Source organism: Loxodonta africana, chromosome 9, assembly GCF_030014295.1.
Source record: "Loxodonta africana isolate mLoxAfr1 chromosome 9, mLoxAfr1.hap2, whole genome shotgun sequence".
In the NCBI taxonomy this organism is placed as follows: domain Eukaryota; kingdom Metazoa; phylum Chordata; class Mammalia; order Proboscidea; family Elephantidae; genus Loxodonta; species Loxodonta africana.
In genome coordinates this window covers 18,675,849-18,698,459 of record NC_087350.1, presented here as the reverse complement: position 1 = coordinate 18,698,459, position 22,611 = coordinate 18,675,849, and the positions used below count along the sequence as shown (strand labels likewise).

The window sequence follows — 22,611 nt, the reverse complement described above, 5'->3', positions numbered from 1 at the left end:
AACCCCACACGCAACAGAATAAAACACTGCTAGGCCCTGTGCTATTCCCATGATGGGTCATGGATGGGACCGTTGTGATCCATAGGGTTTTCACCAACTGATTTTCAGGAGTAGGTCACCAGATCTTTCTCCTAGTCCGTCTGAGTCTGGAAAACGCTCCACTGAAACCTGTTCTGAGTCATAGCAACATGCAACCCTCCGCTGACAGATATGTGGTGATTGCACATGAGGTGCATTGTCTGGGAATCGAACCCGGGTCTCCTGCATAAACAAACAACTCTCCAGTGGGCATTGCGATAGAGTGAGGAAGATATAAACATGGAATGAATGGAGAAACTGACAGGGTGGCAATTTTCACCACTAAACTGTGGCATTCATTCTGACAAAAGCTGAAATTCATAATCACATAGAGAAGGCCCCAGTCTCAGGCCAACAGCTGATGTTTCTTTTATGTTCAACATGAGTTAATTGTTTATCATCCAATGTGTGCTGAAACTGCTATCTCCTCCTCCCTGGAGGATATGTTACATTTTGGTCTACAAATATGCTTATGTTTGCAAAGCTGGGCTGGAGAGTTATGCTTTCTCCCACTAATCTTCATTTTCTTTCATAATAGATCTTGTCATTCCTTAAAGCAGCAGCCAGAATGAACCCAACTCCCACCCTCCTGGCCAGCTGACTACAGGAAGTGGAGACACACTTTTTCAAAGGCAAGCCTTACCTTGACTCCATTTGTTTCAGAATCAGCTGAGTCATCTACAAAAGAAGACCAAAGTTATGCACTAACAAAGGAACTGAGTGCAGAAAAGAGTACGAGAGGAAGCTGGGAAAAGAGCTTAATCTTCCCAGAAGGCCTTGACTCTCTTGAGAGGTAATTCTGACAACACCAGAGCCTGGATGAAACACAGAGGAGGCAACTAGAAAAACCACAAACTGTTCAGAGGCCTCTGGTTTCTCCCCTTTAAAGCTTAAGTTTTCCTAGAAAATAAGGGCAGAGAATCCCAAGATATTGTATTCTGGGAGACAGACAAAAATCGACTGGCCATCTTAAACCCCATCCATGAGTTAGAATAGGGAGATCATCAGGAAACCTAAAAAGCATCAATGAGCATCTCATGTACAAGATATGAGATGGAAAAGGGCATCGCTTCTATTCAAAAGCAGCAGCCTAAGCAGCTTGCCTGCTAACCAAAAGGTTGGAGGTTCAAATCCACCCAGAGCCACCGGATCTACTTCTGAAATATCAGCCACTGAAAACCTTATGGAGTAGTTCTACTGTGACACACTTGGGGTCACTGTGAGTGGGAGTCAACTCGACAGCAACTGTGTTTTTTTTTTAGCAGCTGGCAGGTGGTCTGTGAAATAGTTCAGTGGACAGACCACATAGCTACTGCCTCTCTGTTGGAATAACGGCATAATTCCTAAGCTACCGTCCCCTGAAAAGGTCTTCCCTACCCATTCTGGAGCCTAGCTATTCCATTAAAGGAGGTTTGCACTTCACCATTACAAGGAAGACGCACATTTTAAAAATTAAGAGCCAAACCCACAGACTGAAATGTTCTATAAAATATAATTGCCTGGAATCAGGCCCTTTCCCAGGAGTAGGTTAGAGACCAAGGGGATCTAAAAGGAAAGGGAGGGGAAAGAAAGGAGACCAGTATTATGGATTGAATTGTGTCCCCCTGAAATGTGTATCAACTTGGCTAGGCCATGATCCCCAGTATTGTATGGTTGACCACCATACTGTGATCTGATCTGATTCTCCTATGTGTTATAAATCCTAACCTCTATGATGTTGGAGTCCTGGTGGTGCAGTGGTTAAGAGCTCAGCTGCTAACCAAAAGGTTGGCAGTTTGAATCCTCCATCCACTCCTTGGGAACCCTGTAGGGCAGTTCTACTCTGTCTTATAGGGTTGCTATGAGTCAGAATGGACTCAATGGCAACAGGTTTTATGATGTTAATGAGGCAGGATTAGAAGGAGTTATGTTAATGAAGCAAGACTCAATCTACAGGATTAGGTTATATCTTGAGCAATCTCTTTTGAGATATAAAAGAGAAGTGAGCAGACAGGACAGGGACCTCTTATCACCAAGAAAGAAGAGGTGGGAGCAAGCACTTCCTTTGAACCCAGGATCCTTTACCAGAGAAGCTCCTAGACCCAGGGGAGGGTTGATAACAAGGACTTTCCCCCAGAGCCAACACAGAGAGAAAGCTTTCCTCTGGAGCTGGTACCCTGAATTCGGACTTCCAGCCTCCTGAACTGTGAGAGAATAAATTTCTTCTTGTTAAAGACATCCACTTGCAGTATTTCCTTTTAAAGCAGCACTAGAAAATTAAGACAACCAGGGACCAGAAGACAGACTTCACCTACTTCTACAGGTTGTTTGAGGGCCATTCATAGCTTCTCAGTAGGCTCTGTCCCTACCACCGCTCCCCACGTCATCAGCCTATCTCAGAGAGCCTCCAGATAACGTTTTCACTGCTATGGGGCAGGAAGTGCAGTGGGAGGACCCATGTGTTGCCTCTTGAAACACTGGATTTTGAGGCAGGTGAGCTAAAGGTGAGGGACAAGATTGTGTCCAAAACCTTTCCCTGACTCCCTCCATTTCATTAAGGGTATTAGTTAGAGCACTGTTGGACAACACCAGAATTTCCTCAAAGGTCTCCCAGATAAATTCACTAGCCTTATGCAGTGATTGCTCCCCACTGGAGAGACAACAATGGACTTTGTTGATTTCTGTCTCAACGCTTCCAATATTTAGTCTCTCATCCCACCTTTCCTCTGCCTTCACACTTATGTTTCCATCTCTCGTATTGATAGAAAACTCTACTAATCCAAGATGGTTCCTTGTGGACATGCTTCTAACCAGCGTGGCTAATTGGGGCATGTCAGACTTAAAAGCTAACCTTCAATTTATTTTCATGGTTAAGTAGGGAGGTTAGTGTCTAACAATACATAAAATGATTTTTTAAAGCAAATCAAACCATTTCTTTGCTAAAGAAGCCCGAGAGTTGTCAAATACATTTGAGAAACCCCTGTGATCAGACCAAGGCTGAAAGATCAATGTCCAAAAACAACGTGAAAAATTTTAGTGGCCAGGCTGCAGACAGTGGTTGGACATATAAAACTTGAAATCACATCAGCCAGGGGCTTTAAAAAGCAATTGGTTGCTCAGCATAAAAAAGAACGTATGTGTCCAGTAACAACTGAGCAGAAAACCATAAAATACCAGCATGCTTAGAAGAGAAACAGCCAGTGGTGAAAATAATTGTTGTCAGCCTAACTTATCCACCTGAAAATAACTTTTGTTTGGTCTGTCTAGCAACCATCCCCTCTTCTTATGTTGACAGCAACCTGATTTTAGACTGGCTTCCCACTCCACTGTCAGTCTATGACGTTCAAATGAATGAGACTGAGTTTCCCCTGCTCCCCAACCAGGGTCTGACCTCCTAAGGTCAAGAATCATACCTTGTTCATCACTGCAGTTCCAGTGGCCCTTCCAGAGCAGTCGCCAGGGCTGACATCTCCAGTTGTGAACTTTGTATACTGAGCAAGTTTCCCAGGTGTGGGAGTAAGTGGAGGCCAAAAGGCCAGGGTTCACTCATAAGGCATGTACTCTGGTAGAGAGAGGTAGAGGCCTCTATCCACTCAGAGGCAGGGGAAAAGTTTGTTCACAGAAAAGCATCATCTACTCAGCAAGTCAGGCAGCACTGGGCTGTGTCCACATTTAAAAAAAAAAAAAGTTGCCGTCAAGTTGATGCCAACTCATGGTGACCGTCCCTACGTGTGTCAGAGTAGAACTGTGTGCCATAGCGTTTTCAATGACTGAGTTTTTGAAAGTAGATCACCAAGCCTTTCTTCTGAGGCACCTCTGGGTGGAGTCGAACTGCCCACCTTTCAATAAGCAGCCCAGCGCATCAACCATTTGCACCATTCAGAGGCTGTGTCCACGCTTAAGCAGCTCTTTTTCTAAATTGCCCAGAAAGGGCACCTATTTCTTATTCACAAGAAGGCATAATATAGTATAGCTTTGCAGTAGTTGTGCTATAAATGCTGCTGATCCTAATCAGAGGCTTAAATTTTGAATGGCACCGAAGACATCACTTAATTCAATAACCTTCTAATAACAGATGAAGAATCTGAAGTTCAAGGGGGTTAAATAACTTGCCCGACTCTGTCCAACTAATGAGTAACCAAACAGATTAGAGTACAAGTGAACTGGAGCTTCAAGTCAACAAATATTTATTGAACAACAAAAGTCCAGAAAATCTAGGCCATGCCCTATGTCATTTTTCCAAATGGAGCGAACTTTTCTCTATATACAAAGATTAAAATTAGAGGAAAGTATTCAATTAAAAAAAAAAAAATTCCCTTGGAACCCTGAATAAATATTAGCACAGTCAGGCCTAACGTATTCTGACATGTGACAAAACTGAAAGCAAAAATAGGGTTCGGATACTAAGGAGAATGATTCCTTCGCTGTATTTTCTTGATGAAATCAGGATAAGACAATCAAAGGACAACTACATGGCCTCTGAATCAAGTTCAGTTCAATTTCAAAGAATTCTGCTTCTACAGTGGAAGGGGGTATTCTCCTAAGTTGCCAGACCCAACATCTACTACATTTTAATGCATTTGACACATACATTGACCACATACCTTGATTACTGAGGTCATGTTACAATGGATGAGGCTCTGTAATAAATAATCACAACCATGAATCAGCCCAGTTATTTGGGAAATTCTCTTAAGAAGTAGTCAGTGCTAAAGATCCAAGCAGCAAACAAAGTGCGGATCTGAGCAGTGCCATCACTCACCCAGCCTGCAAATTAGGCTCCTAACTGATGTTCAGCGAGTATGGAGAGAAATTGGGTAACAGCTGACTTTCAGTATGATTCTGTAAGTACTTGATCTTAAATCAGAGTCAATAAGGGTATCCTTGAAAATTTAGCAAGGTGTGAGGACAAAGCTTTTTAAAGGCAGGTGTTCAACTTCCAATTGGAGGATGAGGGAGTGGCATATGTGCATCTAGAAGACAACAGCATAGAGAATAGAAAGGCAAATGGTGGTATAACACAAGGTAGAGGTTCTGCAGTAGAGAGGCCAGATAATGAAACGAATAGAATCACTGAAGACAAGAGAGAGAGAAAGAGAGACAGACACAGGGACAAGCACAGACTTACACTCCAACAGAAATAAGGAAGAGAAGCAAGAATGAAGCATCAATGATACATTACAGGAGAGATACAGACTTGTGCCAGAAACAGGGAAGGACACGGGGTCGAATTCGTTGGTCAAGAGAGGAGTCTGGCAAGAATGTATAGCAATGTTCAAGCTATATGCCAATGAAGTCAACCCGGGCTTACTAAATAGGACCATAGGGGAAAACTTACAGGTGATACTTGACCAGGGAATTGAGGAATAGAACCACAATTGCCTGTTTGGAACTGGTATAACCCTATGACCTCAGAGGTCAGGGCCTGGGGAAGGGTCAACAAACAGCATCTTCAGGGACTGTTGAATGCATAAAATGCCATCATGACCAAACAATGGCAGCCATGGGTCTGAGCCAAGCTTGCAGAACTCACAGTAACTCAAACACAGAGTCTCTACTATGTACTTTCCTCACTTTGAAAGTTGAACAAATATTATTACCTGGGAAGACAGAGAAAGCCAAAGAATTGGCTATGAATTTGTCGTGCAGATTTTGGCCAGGAGTGGATGGGGCAGTGAGCGGGTAAGTTCCGATGTGCAAAGAAGGGAGATATCTTTATCCTAGAGATGATCATGAAAAGTGGAACGATTGTTTATGTATCAAGTACTAAAGTAAAAAGAAAGGAATGCCTCACAATATGTGCCATTGAATAGAGAATTTTGGCCAGAAACATGTCCTATTACCATCCAGATGATTATCCTTCCAGGGGCACAGTACCTGGGCGAGAGGAGACACACGCCTAACAGCACAAGTCTACCTGGATTTCATCCGGTGTGTCAAGGAAATAGGTCGGGAGAAGGTTTGGAAGCATTCCAACATTGTTGACTGACAGAGAGAAAGAACAAATATATGTCAGATAACCACCTGGCTACTGCTTATTCCAAGCCTTAAAAATGTTTGCATGGAAACCTAGGAATTCTTCTCTTGGGATGTTTTCATAAGGGAATATGTATTAAAAAATTATATCCAAGATTGTTCATTGCAACACGATTTGATAACAATGAGGAAATTAGAGGGAAAATTTTTGTCATCCAATAATAAAAGAGGAGATTACAGGAGTCCCGGTGCTTCCATCTGGTGGAGCCCATGCAGCCACTGAAAATTATGGCTACTGAGAATTTTAAAGATGTGGGGGAGAAAACATTTGTGAAGTAAGTTTAAGGGAAAAGTTTATAAAATGGTATGTAACTATACTTCCAATTTTGAAAGTATATGTGTACTATGCCTAGAAGAATAGGCACTAAAACGCTATCTCAGACAACTGGGGTTTTAAGAAATTTATATCTCTTTTACGTGCTCCTTTGTTATTCCCAACTTTTATGCAATGATATGTTTTCCATTTTTTTTTTTTAGTAAAGAATGTAATTATCTTCTAAAACTCAGTGGAGCGTTTAGAAATCATATCTTACTTCTTTCTATATGTAATACAAACACCACACTGGGTATTTGATTACAAAATAATCTTGCTGACAAGTCATCACAAAAAAGATAATATATTGTTTTTTAACTAAGAGAGTCTATTTTCAAACAACCACACTTACTACTTCATAGATCAACCACAACAATGCTTCATGCTATACTAATTCCTTTAGACCAGTGTTTCTGGGCTCCCTCTTCCTGACAAATGTTAATATCAGTTCAGCGAAAAAAATTCATTTTAATATTAGAAAATATGGTGTCAAAGATCAAAATATGTAAATTGGATACATTCCAAAGCAGTATATAAATTTTTTAATCCAGTAGTACCCCTTGAAAAATTGAGCTTTAATATTTGTTAAATACTTGTTTAATACAGTTTAAAATACAACCATGGGTTCAATTCAGGTTACCCTGAAAGTGTCATTAATATAACCATCTCACTGACGTATTACAACAAGATTTGCATTTCACGATTTACTTACCTAAAATTCCAATTTCTAAGCCTTTAAGGTTTTCTTGAATATGCTCGTAGATGTCATCTTTGGTAAAGTCTGCTTGTACAATCTTAACACTCCTCCCTGTGGTCTGTTCTGTATCCAAGAAAACAGCGATTTTTCAATGGGCTGAGGCCCAACCCTCCTCTTGCCGGTGGAGCTACTCTAAAGCTCCCACACTACCTGAGCAGATACTTCAGAGGACCACACTGTGATTCCGGTTAGAAATAAGAAACAGCCCTGAGTAAAGAATGGGTGGTGCAAAGAGATGTGTGGATGACGGTGTCTAAGAGTTACCATGGTGACAAGCATCCACACCAAAAGAGATTGGCGCAGAGGTTCTCTAAGTGGGATCCGCAGACCACCATCGTCAGCATCACTGGGAAACTTGTTCTAAATGCAAATTCTCAGACCCTACGCCTGACCTACCGAATCAGAAACCCTGAGGTGTGGACCAGTGATCCATTTTAATAAGCCCTCCAGATGACGCCTCTACACAGTCAAAGTTGAGACCCCTGGATTAACAGATGCAAAGGTAAAGTCTGTTGCTGCCTCTGTTCCAAAGTGTCATGTTCCCTCCGTCAGACAGAGCAACCCTTTGTATTTATGCAATACGTTCGCGTTTCGTAAAGCACTTTCATATACAAGATCTCATTTTAATCTCCCCTATGACTTTCTAAAGTAGGTATTACTATTCTCCATTTTACAGAAGGGAAAATTAAAGCTCAGAGAAGCTAAGAAACTAGCCCAAGGACACCCACATACATATAGGACCTGGGCTAGGCCTGCTCACTCCAAGTTCAATTATTCTATGTTAATGTGCCTTGTGTAGCTGTTTTCAGGCAAATCTACAGGCTACAGGCAGATTTCACCAACTGCTCCTGCTTAGCTTCGGGAATTAGACCCAACATTTCTGGGTCAAGAGATCTTGAAGAATATTTTGGGGGTGGAGTTTGCTTTAAGTCCAAAGACACTACTTGCATTTTAAGAGGATGATAAAAAAGAACATTATAGCCTTGGAAGGAAAACACTGACGAACATCTTAGTTCTAATCAAAGTTACTTCTGATATCCAGATGCAGAACAAAGGCAGAACTCATTCAGCTCAAGGGCACTGAGCCACCACAGTGTATTTAAACAGCCCTGTGCCTCCCACATCCATCTCCTTCATGGACTTCATGAGTCTTCATAACTGAAGACTCATTCCCTTAGGTTAAGGAGTTGAACTATATTAAAACTCAAATACCCAGATAGAAATATTATGATCATTGTTAACTAAGAGCACTTCCGTGAGGGTCATCATAATAAAACATTATCATATAAATGAAGATGAAGATGGCGTAGGACTAGGAAACGTTTCGTTCTGTTACACATAAGGTCACCATGAGTCAGAGCCAACTCAACAGCAGCTAATAACAATAATATGATATTAATGACGGCCCCTAGGCTTGTACAGTGTACAACCTTCACAACCATACTTGGCTACCCTGGATTAAATCTTTTTTGTTGTTTTTAATCTGACAGCCACCAGTAAGCATCATGCCTCATCCTCTTGCAAGGAGCAGAGCACAGACATAGGGAAATGAAGTCCTAAACATGGATCTTGCTTTCGAAGGGAGTGGCAGGAGCAACCAGACAGATGGGGCCTCCAGAAGGGACTGATGCTGGAGATGAAGGCACAGGAGCAAAGGAGAAAGTGGATCCATTTGTGGGTCTGTCCCTGCTTCACCTAGCTGGAAGAATTGCTGGTGAACTAAAGCTAACACTTGAAGACCTGCACTTTGCTCTGTAAACTTGACTCCCCACAGGAGGGTTGGTGCCCTGGGCTCCAGAGAGCAGAGATAGGAATGCTGACCTGTGCATCAACAGGCAGAGGACAGGAGCAGAGCAGATGTGTCTGGTGGGCTCCATAAACATCGCCTTACCTCTTGGAATTACTCACCAATCTCCGTGGCAATGGCCTGTAGTTTTTTCACTGTCCGACTGATAAGAACGACATTGAGTCCATGTTTTGCTAGCTAGGAGAGAACCAACAAAAGACCAAGATGGTAGGCAGAGAGGGAAGGCTGGTTTTAAAGGTGAATTGAGGAATGTGGAAAAATTGGAATCCTTATTATTATTTTTTTTTTATCCCTTGCTGGTGGGAATGTAAAATGGTGCAGCCACAGTGGAAAGCAGCTTGGCAGTTCCTCAAAAAGCTAAACATAGAGTCATCATATGACCCAGAAATTCCACTCCAAGGTCTATACGCAGAAGATTTGAAAGCAGGAACTCAACTTGTAATTAAAAGTTCATAACAGCCAAAAGGTAGAAACAACCAAAGTGTCCGCCAACAGATGAATAGATAAACAAAATGTAATGTATACATAAAATGGATTATTATTTAGTCATGAAGAAAAATGAAGTTCTGATACATGGAACCACATGGATGAACCTTGAAAACATTACACTGAGTGAAATTAAATCAGACACCAAAGGACAAATGCTGTATGATCCCACTTATATGAAATATTCAGAATAGGCAAATGCATAGAGACCAAAGTTTATTAGTGGTTACCAAAGCCAGATAGGAGGAGGAAATGGGAGGAAGAGGTTACTTCTAAAGGAGTATGGAGTTTTTATTAATGGTGATGAAAAAATCTGCAAACGAACAGTGGTAAATGTTACACAATACAGTGAATTTCATTAATGTCATTGAAAATATGTAAAAATGATTGAAATGGCAAATGTTTTGTTACATATACTTCACCACAATAAAAATTTTTTTTTTTTTTTTTTTTTAATGAATTGGGGCATTACACACTTGGTCAAAGGGCGATACACCTGCTTTGCCTAGAGGGTAGAAACATGCAGAATGTGATGAAAATTTCTGGGCTATAAGCAAAACAGCCACATGGGCCAGGCTAAATGTGACATAGTAATAGTGGCTAATATTTGTCGTGTAGTTATTATGTAAGAGGAACTAGTCCTGGTGTTTTTCTTATACAGCTCGACAACCTGAAACCCTGGTTACATAAAATGCTTGGGGGTCAAATGTGTGTCAGAATTCAGAATTTTTAGGATTTTAGAAAGATAGTATGGTATGTATACCATAAATTATATGAATGCCACAACAGGGCCTGGGGCAGCACCCTATAATAAAGACAGTATTTTTGCAGCAACTTATGAGCTTCTTCCTATTCACAGGGACATTAGTTACTCTTGTGGTTCACTATCTTCTTCCCATTGCTGTCCAGTAGATTCCGACTCATACTGGCCTTATAAGACACAGAGGAACTGCCCTATAGAGTTTCCTAGGCCGTAATTGGTGCAGTGGTTAAGAAACTTGGCTGCTAACCAAAAGGTCAGCAGTTCAAATCCACCAGCGGCTCTTTGGAAACCCCATGAGGCATTTCTACTCTGTGCTATAGGGTCGCTATGAGTCGGAATCGACTTGATGGCAACAGGTTTGGTTTGCTTTCAGTCTTTATAGGAGCAGATCATCAGGTCTTTTCTCCTACAGAGTGGCTGATGGGTTCCAACTACCAACCTTTGAGTTAGCAGCAAGCATTTAACCATTGTGCCACCAGGGCTCCTTTTGTGGTTCACTGTACTTGGGCATAGTTGTGAATCTGAGCCCTTTCTCATTGCTTTCTGGCTCCCAACAGGAAGAAATGGAATAGGGAGAAGGGGGTAAACGAAGCTGGATGCTTCCCCTGAGATCAGCAAGGTAGCTCTCTTCAGAATGGATAATGCCTAAATTCATGGAGATGGGGCTACGGTGTGGAGAAGCCCAGTGTAAATTGACACTGCAGCAAAAAAGACTACAGAGGGGTGGCAAACCCTAACCAGGTGCTGGGTGGTCATGCACAGGCCGAGCCTCATGTAAGCCCAGAAATGCTAGAGGTGAGAAAAAGAAAGCCTTTCCTGAAAGACAAAAGGGAAACTCAACCGTTACTTAACCAAATACTGATGCCATTTAAGTTAGGGATAAGGGTCTCAGTTTATTGAAATCTTTCTCTATGGTTTTAGTCAAATGATTTATGCTGTTATTTTAATGAGAAATTTTACGTTATATGGAAAAACGTTGTGGCAATCTATCCAAAAATTCAGCCCCTGACAACCCTATGGCGCACAGTTCTACTCTATCACACATGGAGTCTCCATGAGTTGGAATTGACTCGCTGGCAACTGTTGTTTATATTACAGAAAACACATAAGAATCTGAATTACAGACTATAATCTGTGGTCTCCAATAGGCAATCATTCACTTTGAAGCCCACGGTTCCCAAACAGGGCTGTGTCTCAGAGTCACTCAAGGAGAGTTCAAAAAATCTCGATTCCCAGGTACCCCTGCCCCCACCAAAACCTTCCAAATAAAAATCTCGGGGGCTGAAGCCTTACCATCTACAATATTAATGTATTAAACTACACTATGAACTACACGAATGCATTCTCATTATAAAAGGTTTTTGGTGAAAGTATACCCAGCAAAACATACAGCAATTCAACAATTTCTAAGTGTACAATTCAGTGACATTGATGACGCTCGTGAAGTTGTGCAACTCTTCTGCTATCCTTTTCTAAATTACTCCACCACCATTAATTAACATAAACTCACTGCCCCTAAGCTTCTCATTTAATCTTTCCAGTTGCTGTTTTCAATTTGATCACATATAGATAATTTTTTTCAAGAGCACCATGTTCAGAGCAAACATTATTAATTAAGCTAAACCATTGTCTGGTTTAAAGCTACTTCAGGGGTTAGTTTCCTTTTAAGGTTTAAAGATAACCAGGAAGTAAAAGTTTCAGGGCAACGTAAAAGATTTTAACAATACAAAAGGAAAAAAGTCCCAATGCCCTCCTCAGTTCTGATTTCCCCACCTACCCCTAGGCTCTCCCTGCCTGTAATCTGTTGTTCACTCTCCCCTAACTTTTTCTTGGCACATATAAGCACATATCCACCATCTGTCTGTCAATTTGCTGTACTGTGGCGGTTTGCACATTGCTAAGATGCTGTGCAGTGGTTAAGAGCTATGGCATACTACAACCGAAAACCAAAAGGTTGGCAGTTCAAATCCACCAGCCACTCCTTGAAACCCTACAGGGCGATTCTACTCTGTCCTATAGGGTCACTAAGACTCTGAATAGACTTGAAGGCAATGGGATGATGCTGCGAGCTATGCTATCGGTATTTTAAATACCAGCATAGTCATGCATGGTGGACAGGTTTCAGCAGAGCTCCCAGACTAAGGCAAACTAGGAAGGAGTCCTGGTAACCTACTTCTGAAAATAAATCAATGAAAACCTTAAGGATCACAACAGACTATTGTCCAATATAGCGCTGGGACTGGGCAACATTTCGTTCTCTTGTACATGGGGTCACCATGAGTAACAACAACATAAGCACGTATAGAAACAAAAGTTTGTTTTGTGGGGTTTCTTTCTTTTTAGTCTATATAAATGGCATTACAAGTATTTTCTTACAACATTCTTTTTAACTGAACAATGTGTCGTATCTCTAGGAATCTCATTGTTTCTCTGTAGAGTCACCTGATTTTTTTTTTTTTTTGCTTCAAAGTGTTCCATAACTCCCTTTTGGGTGGACATTTAGATTGTTTCCATGCTATTTTTAATACTAATGTTGCTACAATGAAAACCCTTCTATGTGGGTCTTTATAAATGGGAGTGAATTAATTCTTAGAGCAGACAGACAAGAAGAAATGGTTGTAAATTTATCAATCACTTCTATTTCAATCAGTTCCTACTTTCAGCATTACGAAGTTATATTATCAGACACAGAATAGGCTCAGTAATAATCATTTGAATTTTGTCAATGTGAATAATCTCTCTTTTATTATTTCTTACCTTGATTTATGTTTTGTCTGACATTAACATTGCTCCAGCTGCTTCCTTTTTGTTTGCATTTTCCTACTATGTACTTGTCCATTCCTTTATTTTCAACCTTCTTGTATTGAACACTGGAATCTTTTTTAGCCTCATCTTAGTATCTGTTACTTATCAGTAAATTTAACCAGGTTAGATTTATTGAGAGTGCAGATTTGTTACCCTACTGCTGCTATCCTGGGTTAGTTTTTCTCTTCACTCATTTTCTTTGTTGTTTTTCTCCCTTTTATGAGCATAATAGGCACTACAGCATAAAAAAAAAAAAAATGGCGGAGGAAATACCTACAGACACCAGACATGGGGAGTTCCCAACAAACAGCACACCCTGATCCTGCTCATCCCTTCAAGCTCCACCCAACCCTCAGAAATTCCAGGCAGATTCCAATGTCACCTAATCATTCTCTCAAACTGGAACAGATAACCCAGGGTTACCTGCAGAAGGCGTCTCACATGAAAGAAAGGGTGAAACAACTTGGAAAAATGGAGGCTAAGAAAGAAGGACACGTTTTATAAAAGAGCTAGAAAAATAATGTTCTCCGAGGGGTAGAGAAGTTACTACATATAAGAAAAAAGGAACAGATCGCCCTTAAAAAAAAGCATAGACTATAAAAGAACTTTTAAAACTTAAATAATTTTTTAAAGTTTTAAATTTTTTTATTTAAATTTTTTATTTTTTAAAAAATTTAAAGTTGAAGAAGAAAATCACAAAAATAAAAAAGATGCAACATATGGGTTGAAAGATAAAATGTATGAAAGCCTTCCACAGAAAGGAAAGCAAGAAACAAAGAAAGAGCTGTTTTCAGAAAAATAAAGGATTATTCCAAGATCTGAATAACAGAACTTCCAGCAATAACATTACCCAACATCTGAGTAATAGGCACCTCAGAAAGAAGAGATAAGGTGGGGGGATGAGTGCGAACACCCCAGCCCGTCTCGCTCCATGGGGTGATCTTGGCGGTGTCCCCCACAGCCTCACCTTTTGATATTTCCACTCATTTTCTGAACATGGTTGTTGAGCCTTCCCAGTGATTTTGTAAACTAGATGAATGCCTTAGGGTAAACTCATTTCCTCCTAGAGTTTTTTAAAAACAGTAAGAGAATGTTACAAAAAAAAAAAAAAACCTTTATACTAATAAATCTGAAAGCTCTGGTGAAATGGATACCGTCTAGAGAAAATATAAATTACCAAAGCTAATCCAAGAAAAAAGATAAATAATCAGAATGGTTTTACAATCATTAAAAAATAAGAGTAATAAGGTGATATTGGCAATGAGGACCAATAAGTAGCTGAAGTCTTTCCACAAAAAAAAGCTCCAGCCATAGATGGTTTTACAGATAAATTCTATCAAACATTTGAAAAAAATTCATTCCAAAATTATGCATCCTTTTTCAAAGAATAAAATGAGACAAAATTTCCCGTATTTGGTTTACGAGGCTGGTAGAATCCTGACACCAAAACTTTGGGCAACGATGGCATTATCTATTAATGCTGGCCGTGTGTGTAACCTATGATGGAGCACTTCTGCTCCTGGGTGTAGTCTCTGTTTATGCACATGTACCCTAGGAGACATAAACACAATGTTCACATCAGCACAGGTGGGAACAAACTACATGTTTGTTAACAGAAGAAAAAAAAAACCCACTGCCGTCTGGTCAATTCCGACTCGTGGTGACCCTATAGGACAGAGTAGAGCTGCCCCATAAGGTTTCCAAGGAGCAGCTGGTGAATTTGAACTGCTGACGTTTTGGTTAGCCATTATGCTCTTAACCACTGTGCCACCAGGGCTCCTAACAAGAAAGGATAACTCAGTTGGCATGTATTTATATAACGGAATACTGTTAAAAAAAAACCAAACCCATTGCCGTCGAGTCAATTCTAACTCAGAGAGACCCTAGCAGACAGAGTAGAACTGCCCCACAGAGTTTCCAAGGAGTGCCTGGTGGATTCGAACTACCAACCTTTTAGTTAGCAGCTGTAGCACTTAACCAATATGCCACCAGGGTTTCCAATGGAATACTATACAGTACTGAAAATGAATGAACCATGTTTACACATGTAAGCATGGATGAATCTCAGAATGTAACATTGACTAGCAAAAGGGCAGATTAAGGAATACACATGAGTACATTTATACTACATTCAAAATAAATAATACAACCAATATATTGTTTAGGGATGCATGCATATGCAATAAAACTTTCTTTTCAAGCAAGGAAATTATTAACACAATATTCATGCTAGTGTTTACATCTATGGAGTTGAAGGAAGGGAAACAGGGGCATGGTATACTTGCAGCTTTGAGTACCCTGGGATGTTCTATTTCTTAAGTGGGGTGAAAAGGGACACAGTATTCATTTTATTATTGTTTTTTGTAACCATATCTATGTATTATATGTACTCTTGTTTGGTACATTTCTCTTTCTCTCTCTGTCACACACACTTTCTCTCTCTGTCTCCCTCACTCACTCACACACATACACACACACACACAGCCATGGCATACTATGATGACCTTAGGATATTCAAAGTCTGGATCAAAAATTATAGGGTTGCAGTCAAGCAGCACAGGAATAAAACTCATTCATAATCAATTCAGGGGAACATAAATATAATTTAAAGCTGCTGTTTTCATTAAAGCCAAGATGAAAGAGAACAAGCTTAGAGTACAGATGGTGTCGCTTAGACAAGACATTAGGAAGAAGAATTTCCTTGCTGAAATTGGCACAAGACACTGCCAGCTATTGCCGAGTAGCGTGTGATGATATTTAAGAATAGAGCCAAGCAGTTATTTTCCTTGGGTTGGTTCGAAGCAGAGCTAGCCAAGTGCCAAGGGCTGACTGTGCTGCCCGAACCTGTCCTGCAGTGGCTAGGACTACCTTGAGAAGATTCTGACTCCTCTGGTCTGCCACATCAAGGTGGGGTTCGGTGTCTGCATCCTTACCATCCCGGATATTGAGGGGATGACACTAGAACTTTCCAGATGTGGAGGAATGGAACCAGACAACCTTTAGTATGTATAGTGATTCTAGCAGTCTCTGGTCATTTCAGCCAAGAATACATATTTGCATACATCAAAGTGCCAAAAGTAAAATTTACAATAGTTTATGCTGACAAATGTTTAGTGAATAAGATGTTTTTATATCCCCTTGGGAGGGGTAGAAATTGGTTCAGTTGTATAGCAGATAACTTGGCAATGGCGTCAAATATTTAAATGCACATGCCAACTGAGCCAAAAATCTCACTGATAGGGACTAACCCTTGGATGTGCGCTCAAATATGTGTTCAAAAGTATGCCTTGTGACTTTATTTCTAAAAGCAAAAATGAACATCAACCTTAGTGCCCATCCCTAAGGGGGAAAACAATAGGTGCTGTGGAGTTGATGTCGACTCATGGTGATTCCATGTGTATCAGAATAAAAGTGTGCTCCATAGGGTTTTCAAGGGCTGATTTTTTGGAAGTAGATGGCCAGGCCTTTCTTCTGAGACACCTCTGGTTGGACTCAAACCTCCAACCTTTCAGTTAGCAGCCAAGAACATTAACCAGTTGTACCAGCTTAAGGGGTTGATAAAATAGACGCAGTTCATCCAGGTACAGGATGCCCCAAAATAACGAAAATGAAGGAAAGCCATACGTATGCCCTTGCTGTGGCAAGATCCCCATGCTATATTATTAAACAAACAAAGCAAAATTTAGAATACGTTTTACGGTTGTGTAGAGTAAGATCAAATCCATGCTTAAGGGGGTGTTGTGGATTGAATTGTGTCCCCCCAAAATATATGTCAGCTTAGCTAGGCCATGATTCACAGTACTGTGTGGTTGTTCACCATTTTGTGATCTGATGTAATTATCCTCCATTTTGTGATGTGTTGTAAATCCTAACCTCTATATGTTAATGAGCAGGGTCAGTGTGAGGTATATATTGAGTCACAGCCTTTCTCAAATCACACCCTTGCTTGAGTCACACCTTTTATCTTACAAGAGATAAAAAGAGAGAGAAGTAAGCAGAGAAGGAAGAGATCTCACTATCACCAAGAAAGAAGAGCCAGTAGTGGAGTACACCCTTTGGACCCAGGGTCCCTGTGATGAGAACTTCCTAGACACAGGGAAAGATTGATGCCAAGACCCATGGAGATCTCCAAGGAACACATGCCCACAGACGTTGAAAAGACACAAGGACATTCCTCAAGAGCTGACAGAGAGAGAAAGCCTTCCCCTAGAGCTGGCACCCTGAATTCAGAGAGAATGGATTTCTATTTGTTAAAGCCATCCACTTGTGTTATTTCTATTATAGCAGTACCAAATAACTAAGACATGGGGAAAAACCCAAACATGCAGGTATGAACTGTGATATAGCTACTGGGCCACTCACACCAGTCCTCCTCTTCCTGGAACATGACTGATGACATTCCCCAGTTTTCCTTGCACTTGGTTTGCCCACAGGACTGAACTCTGTCCAGTGGATGGTCAGTGGCCCGAAACGGAGAACCCTGAGAGTGCCATGTTTCCTTTGCCCTTTTTCCCTTCTTACCAGTCAGAACACAGACATGCTTATGACCCAGCTTCAACCATGAAGAAGAGAGAAAAAGCCCATGTGATGGAAAGGAAACAATACAGAAGGAAGGTGGGCAGGGCCACCCTCCAACCAGGAGTACTTCCTTTTTCTTTGAAGTCTCTGTAACATTGTTGGATCTCTTCATTACTGCAAGGCAGAGCATTGGTGGTTCAGTGGTAGAATTCTCATCTCCCATGTGGGAAACCTGGTTTCAATTCCCAGCCAATGCACCTCACTGGTGGCCAGCACCTGTCTGTCAGTGGAGGCATGCTTGTTGCAGCAAGGCTGAACAGGTTTCAGTGGAGTTTCCAGACTAAGATGGACTAGGAAGAAAGGCCTGGCAATCTACTCCTGAAAATCAGCCAGTGAAAACCCAATGGATCACAACTGTTCAGTCCCTGACCAATCATGGTGATGGCACAGGACTGGGCAGCATTTCATTCCATTGTCCATGGGGTCGCCATGATTTTGGTGGATAACGACACCTTTACTGCAGCTACACCTCCCAAGACTAGCACATCCATATCAGCGTGTATGTGTGGGTATTGCCATTGTTCTTCTTTATCCTTTCTGAAAGGAATCTCAAGACATGCTTAACATTGGTTACTTTTACAGATAGGGCTAAGGTGAGGGAAGGAGTGGGAAAAGGCCTTTATTCTTCTTTTTGTGCTTTTCTGTACTGTATGAGTTGTCTAACCTTATACCTGAATTATTTTACCTTTAATAGGGATTATCTGGGCAAAGAGAGGATGGCCTCTTTGTTGCTCTCTTCTTACACTTTTCTGAGTTAAAAATAAATACATAAACATAATTAGCTACTGTTATTGTTGTTAGGTATCATTGAGTTCATTCTGACTCATAGTGACCCTATAGGACAGAGTAGAACTGCCCCATAGGGTTTCTAAGGAGCAGGTGGTGGATTTGAACTGCTGACCTTTTGGTTAGCAGCCAAGCTCTTAGCCACTATGCCACCAGGGCTCCATATTTAGCTATTAGAGAAATGTAAATTAAAACCACAACAAGATATCACTACACATCTATCAAAATGACTTGTGGTGCAGTGAATTACTTAATATGGCTCTTCTAGCCATGGTCTTGTGACTCCTACAAAATGATTGGGTGGTACTATGCAAATAAGGTGTTTGTGACCCACCAAGACAATTGGACAAACTAATAATGCAAATAAAGTGCATGGAACCCTCGCAGGGTGTATGGATCCCTAACAAGGGGATTGGTCAGTTTTGCCATCCCATTAGGCTTAAACGGAGCCAATTTCCAGAGGCAGAGGGGAACCTCACTACCATCAAGAAGAGCAAGGAGCGGAGCACGACTTCTGCACGCAGGGTCCCTGTGCTGAGAACCTTCTAGACCAGGAGTCATACAGAGCTGTAAGGCTGGAGATGGCGTGAGATGGTGAGAAGTAGCAATAGAGAAATAGCAGCCACAGAACAAGGAGACTGGTATGAGACAACGCAGTGGACTTCCTGGCCCACAGAGCAAAGAGGCTACAGTGAGCATGCTAAACCATGAAGTAAGAGAGCTGAGCACCTTCAGGCAGGACGCTTGCTGGCAGAGTGGGGTGCCTCCAGGCACTTTCAGTGGAGCTAATGAGCTTTGTAATCCTTGCCCTAGTAGGGCAGAGTCCAGGGCCATGAGGAGCCTGTCCTGAGGGGGCCAAGAGGGTCCTGTCCTCAGAGGGCCAAGGGGAGCCCTGCACACCCGAGGGGAGCTAAGAGAGCTGTCTTGCACTGAAGTTACATTCACTCTAGCTGGTGATCTTCAGCTATAATGCTGGACAGCAGATGCCAGTACCACCAAAGTAGTCTCACAAGTTCTAGCTCGGGCCTGGAACCCACACAGTCATGTTTCACATTATAAAAAGATAATCAATAAATATCCACATGTATGAAAAAAGATAATTAGGAGCAGGAGTCTGCAGTTGTTGTTCCCTTTAAATACCTAGTTTTCCTAGTATATTTAAGTATGACTCACCAAAAAGTTTGACAGGAACACAACCATGATTTAATAAGAAAATAAAGCCATAGAAAACCTCCCAAAGACTTTCATGTGGACTTCAACTGACCCTAGATAATTGCCAGAGTCCCTGGGTGACACAAACAGTTAAGAGATTGACTACTAACCAAAACGTTGATGATTCGAACCCACCCAGAAGCACCTCAGAAGTCAGGCCTGGTGACCTGCTTCCAAAGGTCACAGTTCTACTCTGCACACATGGGGTCACCATGATTCAGAATCAACTTGACAGCAACCAACAGCAACAACATTTTGTTTAGGGGGACCCTGGTAATGCAAACAGTTAATGGACTCAGCTGCTAACCAAAAGGCTGGAGATTCAAATTCACCCAGAGGTACCTCAGAAGAAGGGCCTGGTGATCTACTTCCAAAAGATCAGCCATCGGAAAACCTATGGAGCAATGCTCTACCTCTGACACACGTGAGGTCACCATGAGTTGAAGTCAACTACACAGCAACTGGAAGATAAACCCCCTATTCTGGCCAGACTGAGCAAAAAAGAGGAAGGTGGGAAGAAGATTCCCTAAAAGAAAGACCCCTTCAGGTGTGCCTGCCCTGTTTTTCACTGAAAAACAACAACCACTAAAAACTGAAGCAAGGACTGTCTTATCTCGCAAGTGACCCCTCCCACAATACCCCCAAGGCTTCTCTCTATCACCATGGAAAATTCCCCAACCCCACCACAGCTTTCATTTTTGAGTCTTGGAGTTCCTCAAAAGGACAGCTAAAGAAGTAAGCAGCTTTGTCTCACAATCTACTCCATCAGCTTCTTGGAGGGGAGAATGTCCATTTAGTGAAAAATAATTTGCATTTTTATCACAAAGGATGCTGCCTGCCTAGTGGGCTTCCAGGCTGTCCTTAACTGTGCCATTTCTCTCAAGAGCCATAGACTTTTAAAGGCTACATCTGAAATGGTCTGGGAAAGGAGGGGGGAGTGAAGAACACTTGATTATCGGGCAGGCATTGTTCTCTTTGTCTGCTGGAGCAGGACTCAATCTAATTTCCGGGAAGTCCAGTTTGACAGGCTCCCTCAGCAAGCTTTCCTGAGACCTCTTTCAGAGAGAGAAGCCTCCCTTTCCCAGAACTCTCTGCGGGACATCCTCAGGAAGAAGAATGGTGCTGCTGTGATGAATGAGCCCTGTTTATCCTCTTCTGTATATAGGCCCTGGGTCAAGGAAGGTGCTTGTAACTGCTAATCTCTAATGGGTGGTAGAAACACGAGGGAAGACAATGCTTCCTCTGTTTGGCAGTGAATAAAAGATTCAGGTGCCACAGGAGTGGGATGGGAGTAAAAATAGGGTGAGATTTGAGCAGTGGCTTCAGAGGTACTAAGAACAGGCCCAGCCTTGTCCTTCCTCCCCTTGCCCACCCCCGCTCCACAATTTTTCCCACCTGCTTCAAGTAATGCTTGAAATTCCTTTAACCACAGGCAAAGCCTCTCTTGCCACTCTAAATATAAAGAGAGATTAAGTTTAAAATGTAATATAGAATAGACTTCTGAAAAGATGGAGTAGTGCTAAGTGCAACTAAGAAGCTTGGACATTATACATAAAACAAACATAGAAGACTTCAGAAGGCAGAAAAAAGAAGGCAGATCAGCGAGGGGATTCAAGACCTGAGAAACAGTACCATGGTATGTTCCCTGGGTTTTCTTTTTATCTCATATATCCCAGACTTGTTGGTGGAAAATCCAGCAATCCAGAAATTCCTACAGTTGCAGACAAAAAGTCCCAACAAAGCCAGCTCTCTTTAATCAAAGGACCAGGAAAGGGGTAGCCTAGCATGACAGAAAAGTTTTAGACAATGACTCTTCTACTCCAGCAAAACACCTAGAAAGAAATGTGGCCTCCAACCTTTAATTCTCCACATACACACATGCCCACTATCACAAGTGGAGGACAGAACCTAGACTACTACCCTTGAGAAGCTGCTGTAACAAGGACCCCACCGTCCCCACCAGGGTGGTATCACAGAAGGACAAGTAGAGACAAGGACTTTCATCCTTGCCACACCCACATGTCAGTGGACACCTGAACTTCCACCCCCACCCAGCAATAACGAGGCCTTACCCCCTCTCCCTTTTCATCCTCCTGTGATGATGAAAAAGAGGGCCTAGTGGAGAGTCAGGACCTTTACCACCACACAGCAGTACAAAGGCCACCACCCGTCACTCCCAGGAACCAGTGTAGGTTTGCGGGAAGCAGTAATAAGACACTCCTGCCCCTTCTCAACCAGAGTGGTATCAGCAAAGGCTTAGGGAGCCAGAACTCCCACCTCTACCCAGCAAAAAGAAGGAAGTACCCCTCCCAGCCAATGAAGGCTAAGTGGTACCAGGACTTCCAACCCACCTGGCAGACACAAGGCAGTATCCCCCCTTCTGCCAAAACAATATCAGAATATAGCCCTGCTAAAATAAGACTTTTAAAAAATCCACAGTCTCATAAACATAAAACCAAAAATGTGCACAATTCAACTGAAAATCACTCATCATACCAAGAACCAGGAAGCTCTCAATTTAAGTGAGAAAAGGCAATCAACAGTTACTAATATCAAAATGACACAAATGTTAGAATTACCTGACAAAAAATTTTAAAACAGCCATTACAAACATGCTCAATAAGAAATTATAAACATGATTTAAACAAATAAAAAAATAGAAAGTCTCAGCAAAGAAAAAGATATAAAGATGAAGAAAATGAAAGACTCAAGGAAACAATTAGTCCAAAGGATTAATGGACCACAGGAACCATAGCCTCCACTAGCCCGAGACCAGAAGGACTAGATGGTGCCTGGCTACCACCCTTGACCACTTTGACCAGAATCACTATAGAAGGTCCTAGTTAGAGTGGGGAAAAATGTAGAACAAAATTAAAATTCATTAAAAAAAAACCAGATTTACTGGTCCGAGAGAGACTGGAGGAACTCCTGAGACTATGGCCCTTAGACTTGGAACTAAAGCCAATACTGGAGATCACCTTTCAGCCAAATCATAAACAGACCTATAAAAT

General features: G+C 41.7%; 1 protein-coding gene across 7 annotated transcripts in view; it reads right to left on the bottom strand.

Moving 5' to 3' along the window:
* HSD17B3 (hydroxysteroid 17-beta dehydrogenase 3) overlaps window positions 1-22,611 on the bottom strand; it is an 87,366-nt gene that overhangs the window by 52,225 nt on the left and 12,530 nt on the right. For all 7 annotated transcript variants that reach the window (XM_064291133.1, XM_064291131.1, XM_064291130.1 and 4 more), the window contains exons 3-7: window positions 9,072-9,147; window positions 7,119-7,226; window positions 5,975-6,042; window positions 4,662-4,697; window positions 722-756 (exon numbers count right to left, since the gene is read on the bottom strand). In XM_064291133.1, the coding sequence (XP_064147203.1) occupies window positions 722-756; window positions 4,662-4,697; window positions 5,975-6,042; window positions 7,119-7,226; window positions 9,072-9,147 (323 nt within the window). The remainder of the gene's footprint in view (window positions 1-721; window positions 757-4,661; window positions 4,698-5,974; window positions 6,043-7,118; window positions 7,227-9,071; window positions 9,148-22,611) is intronic.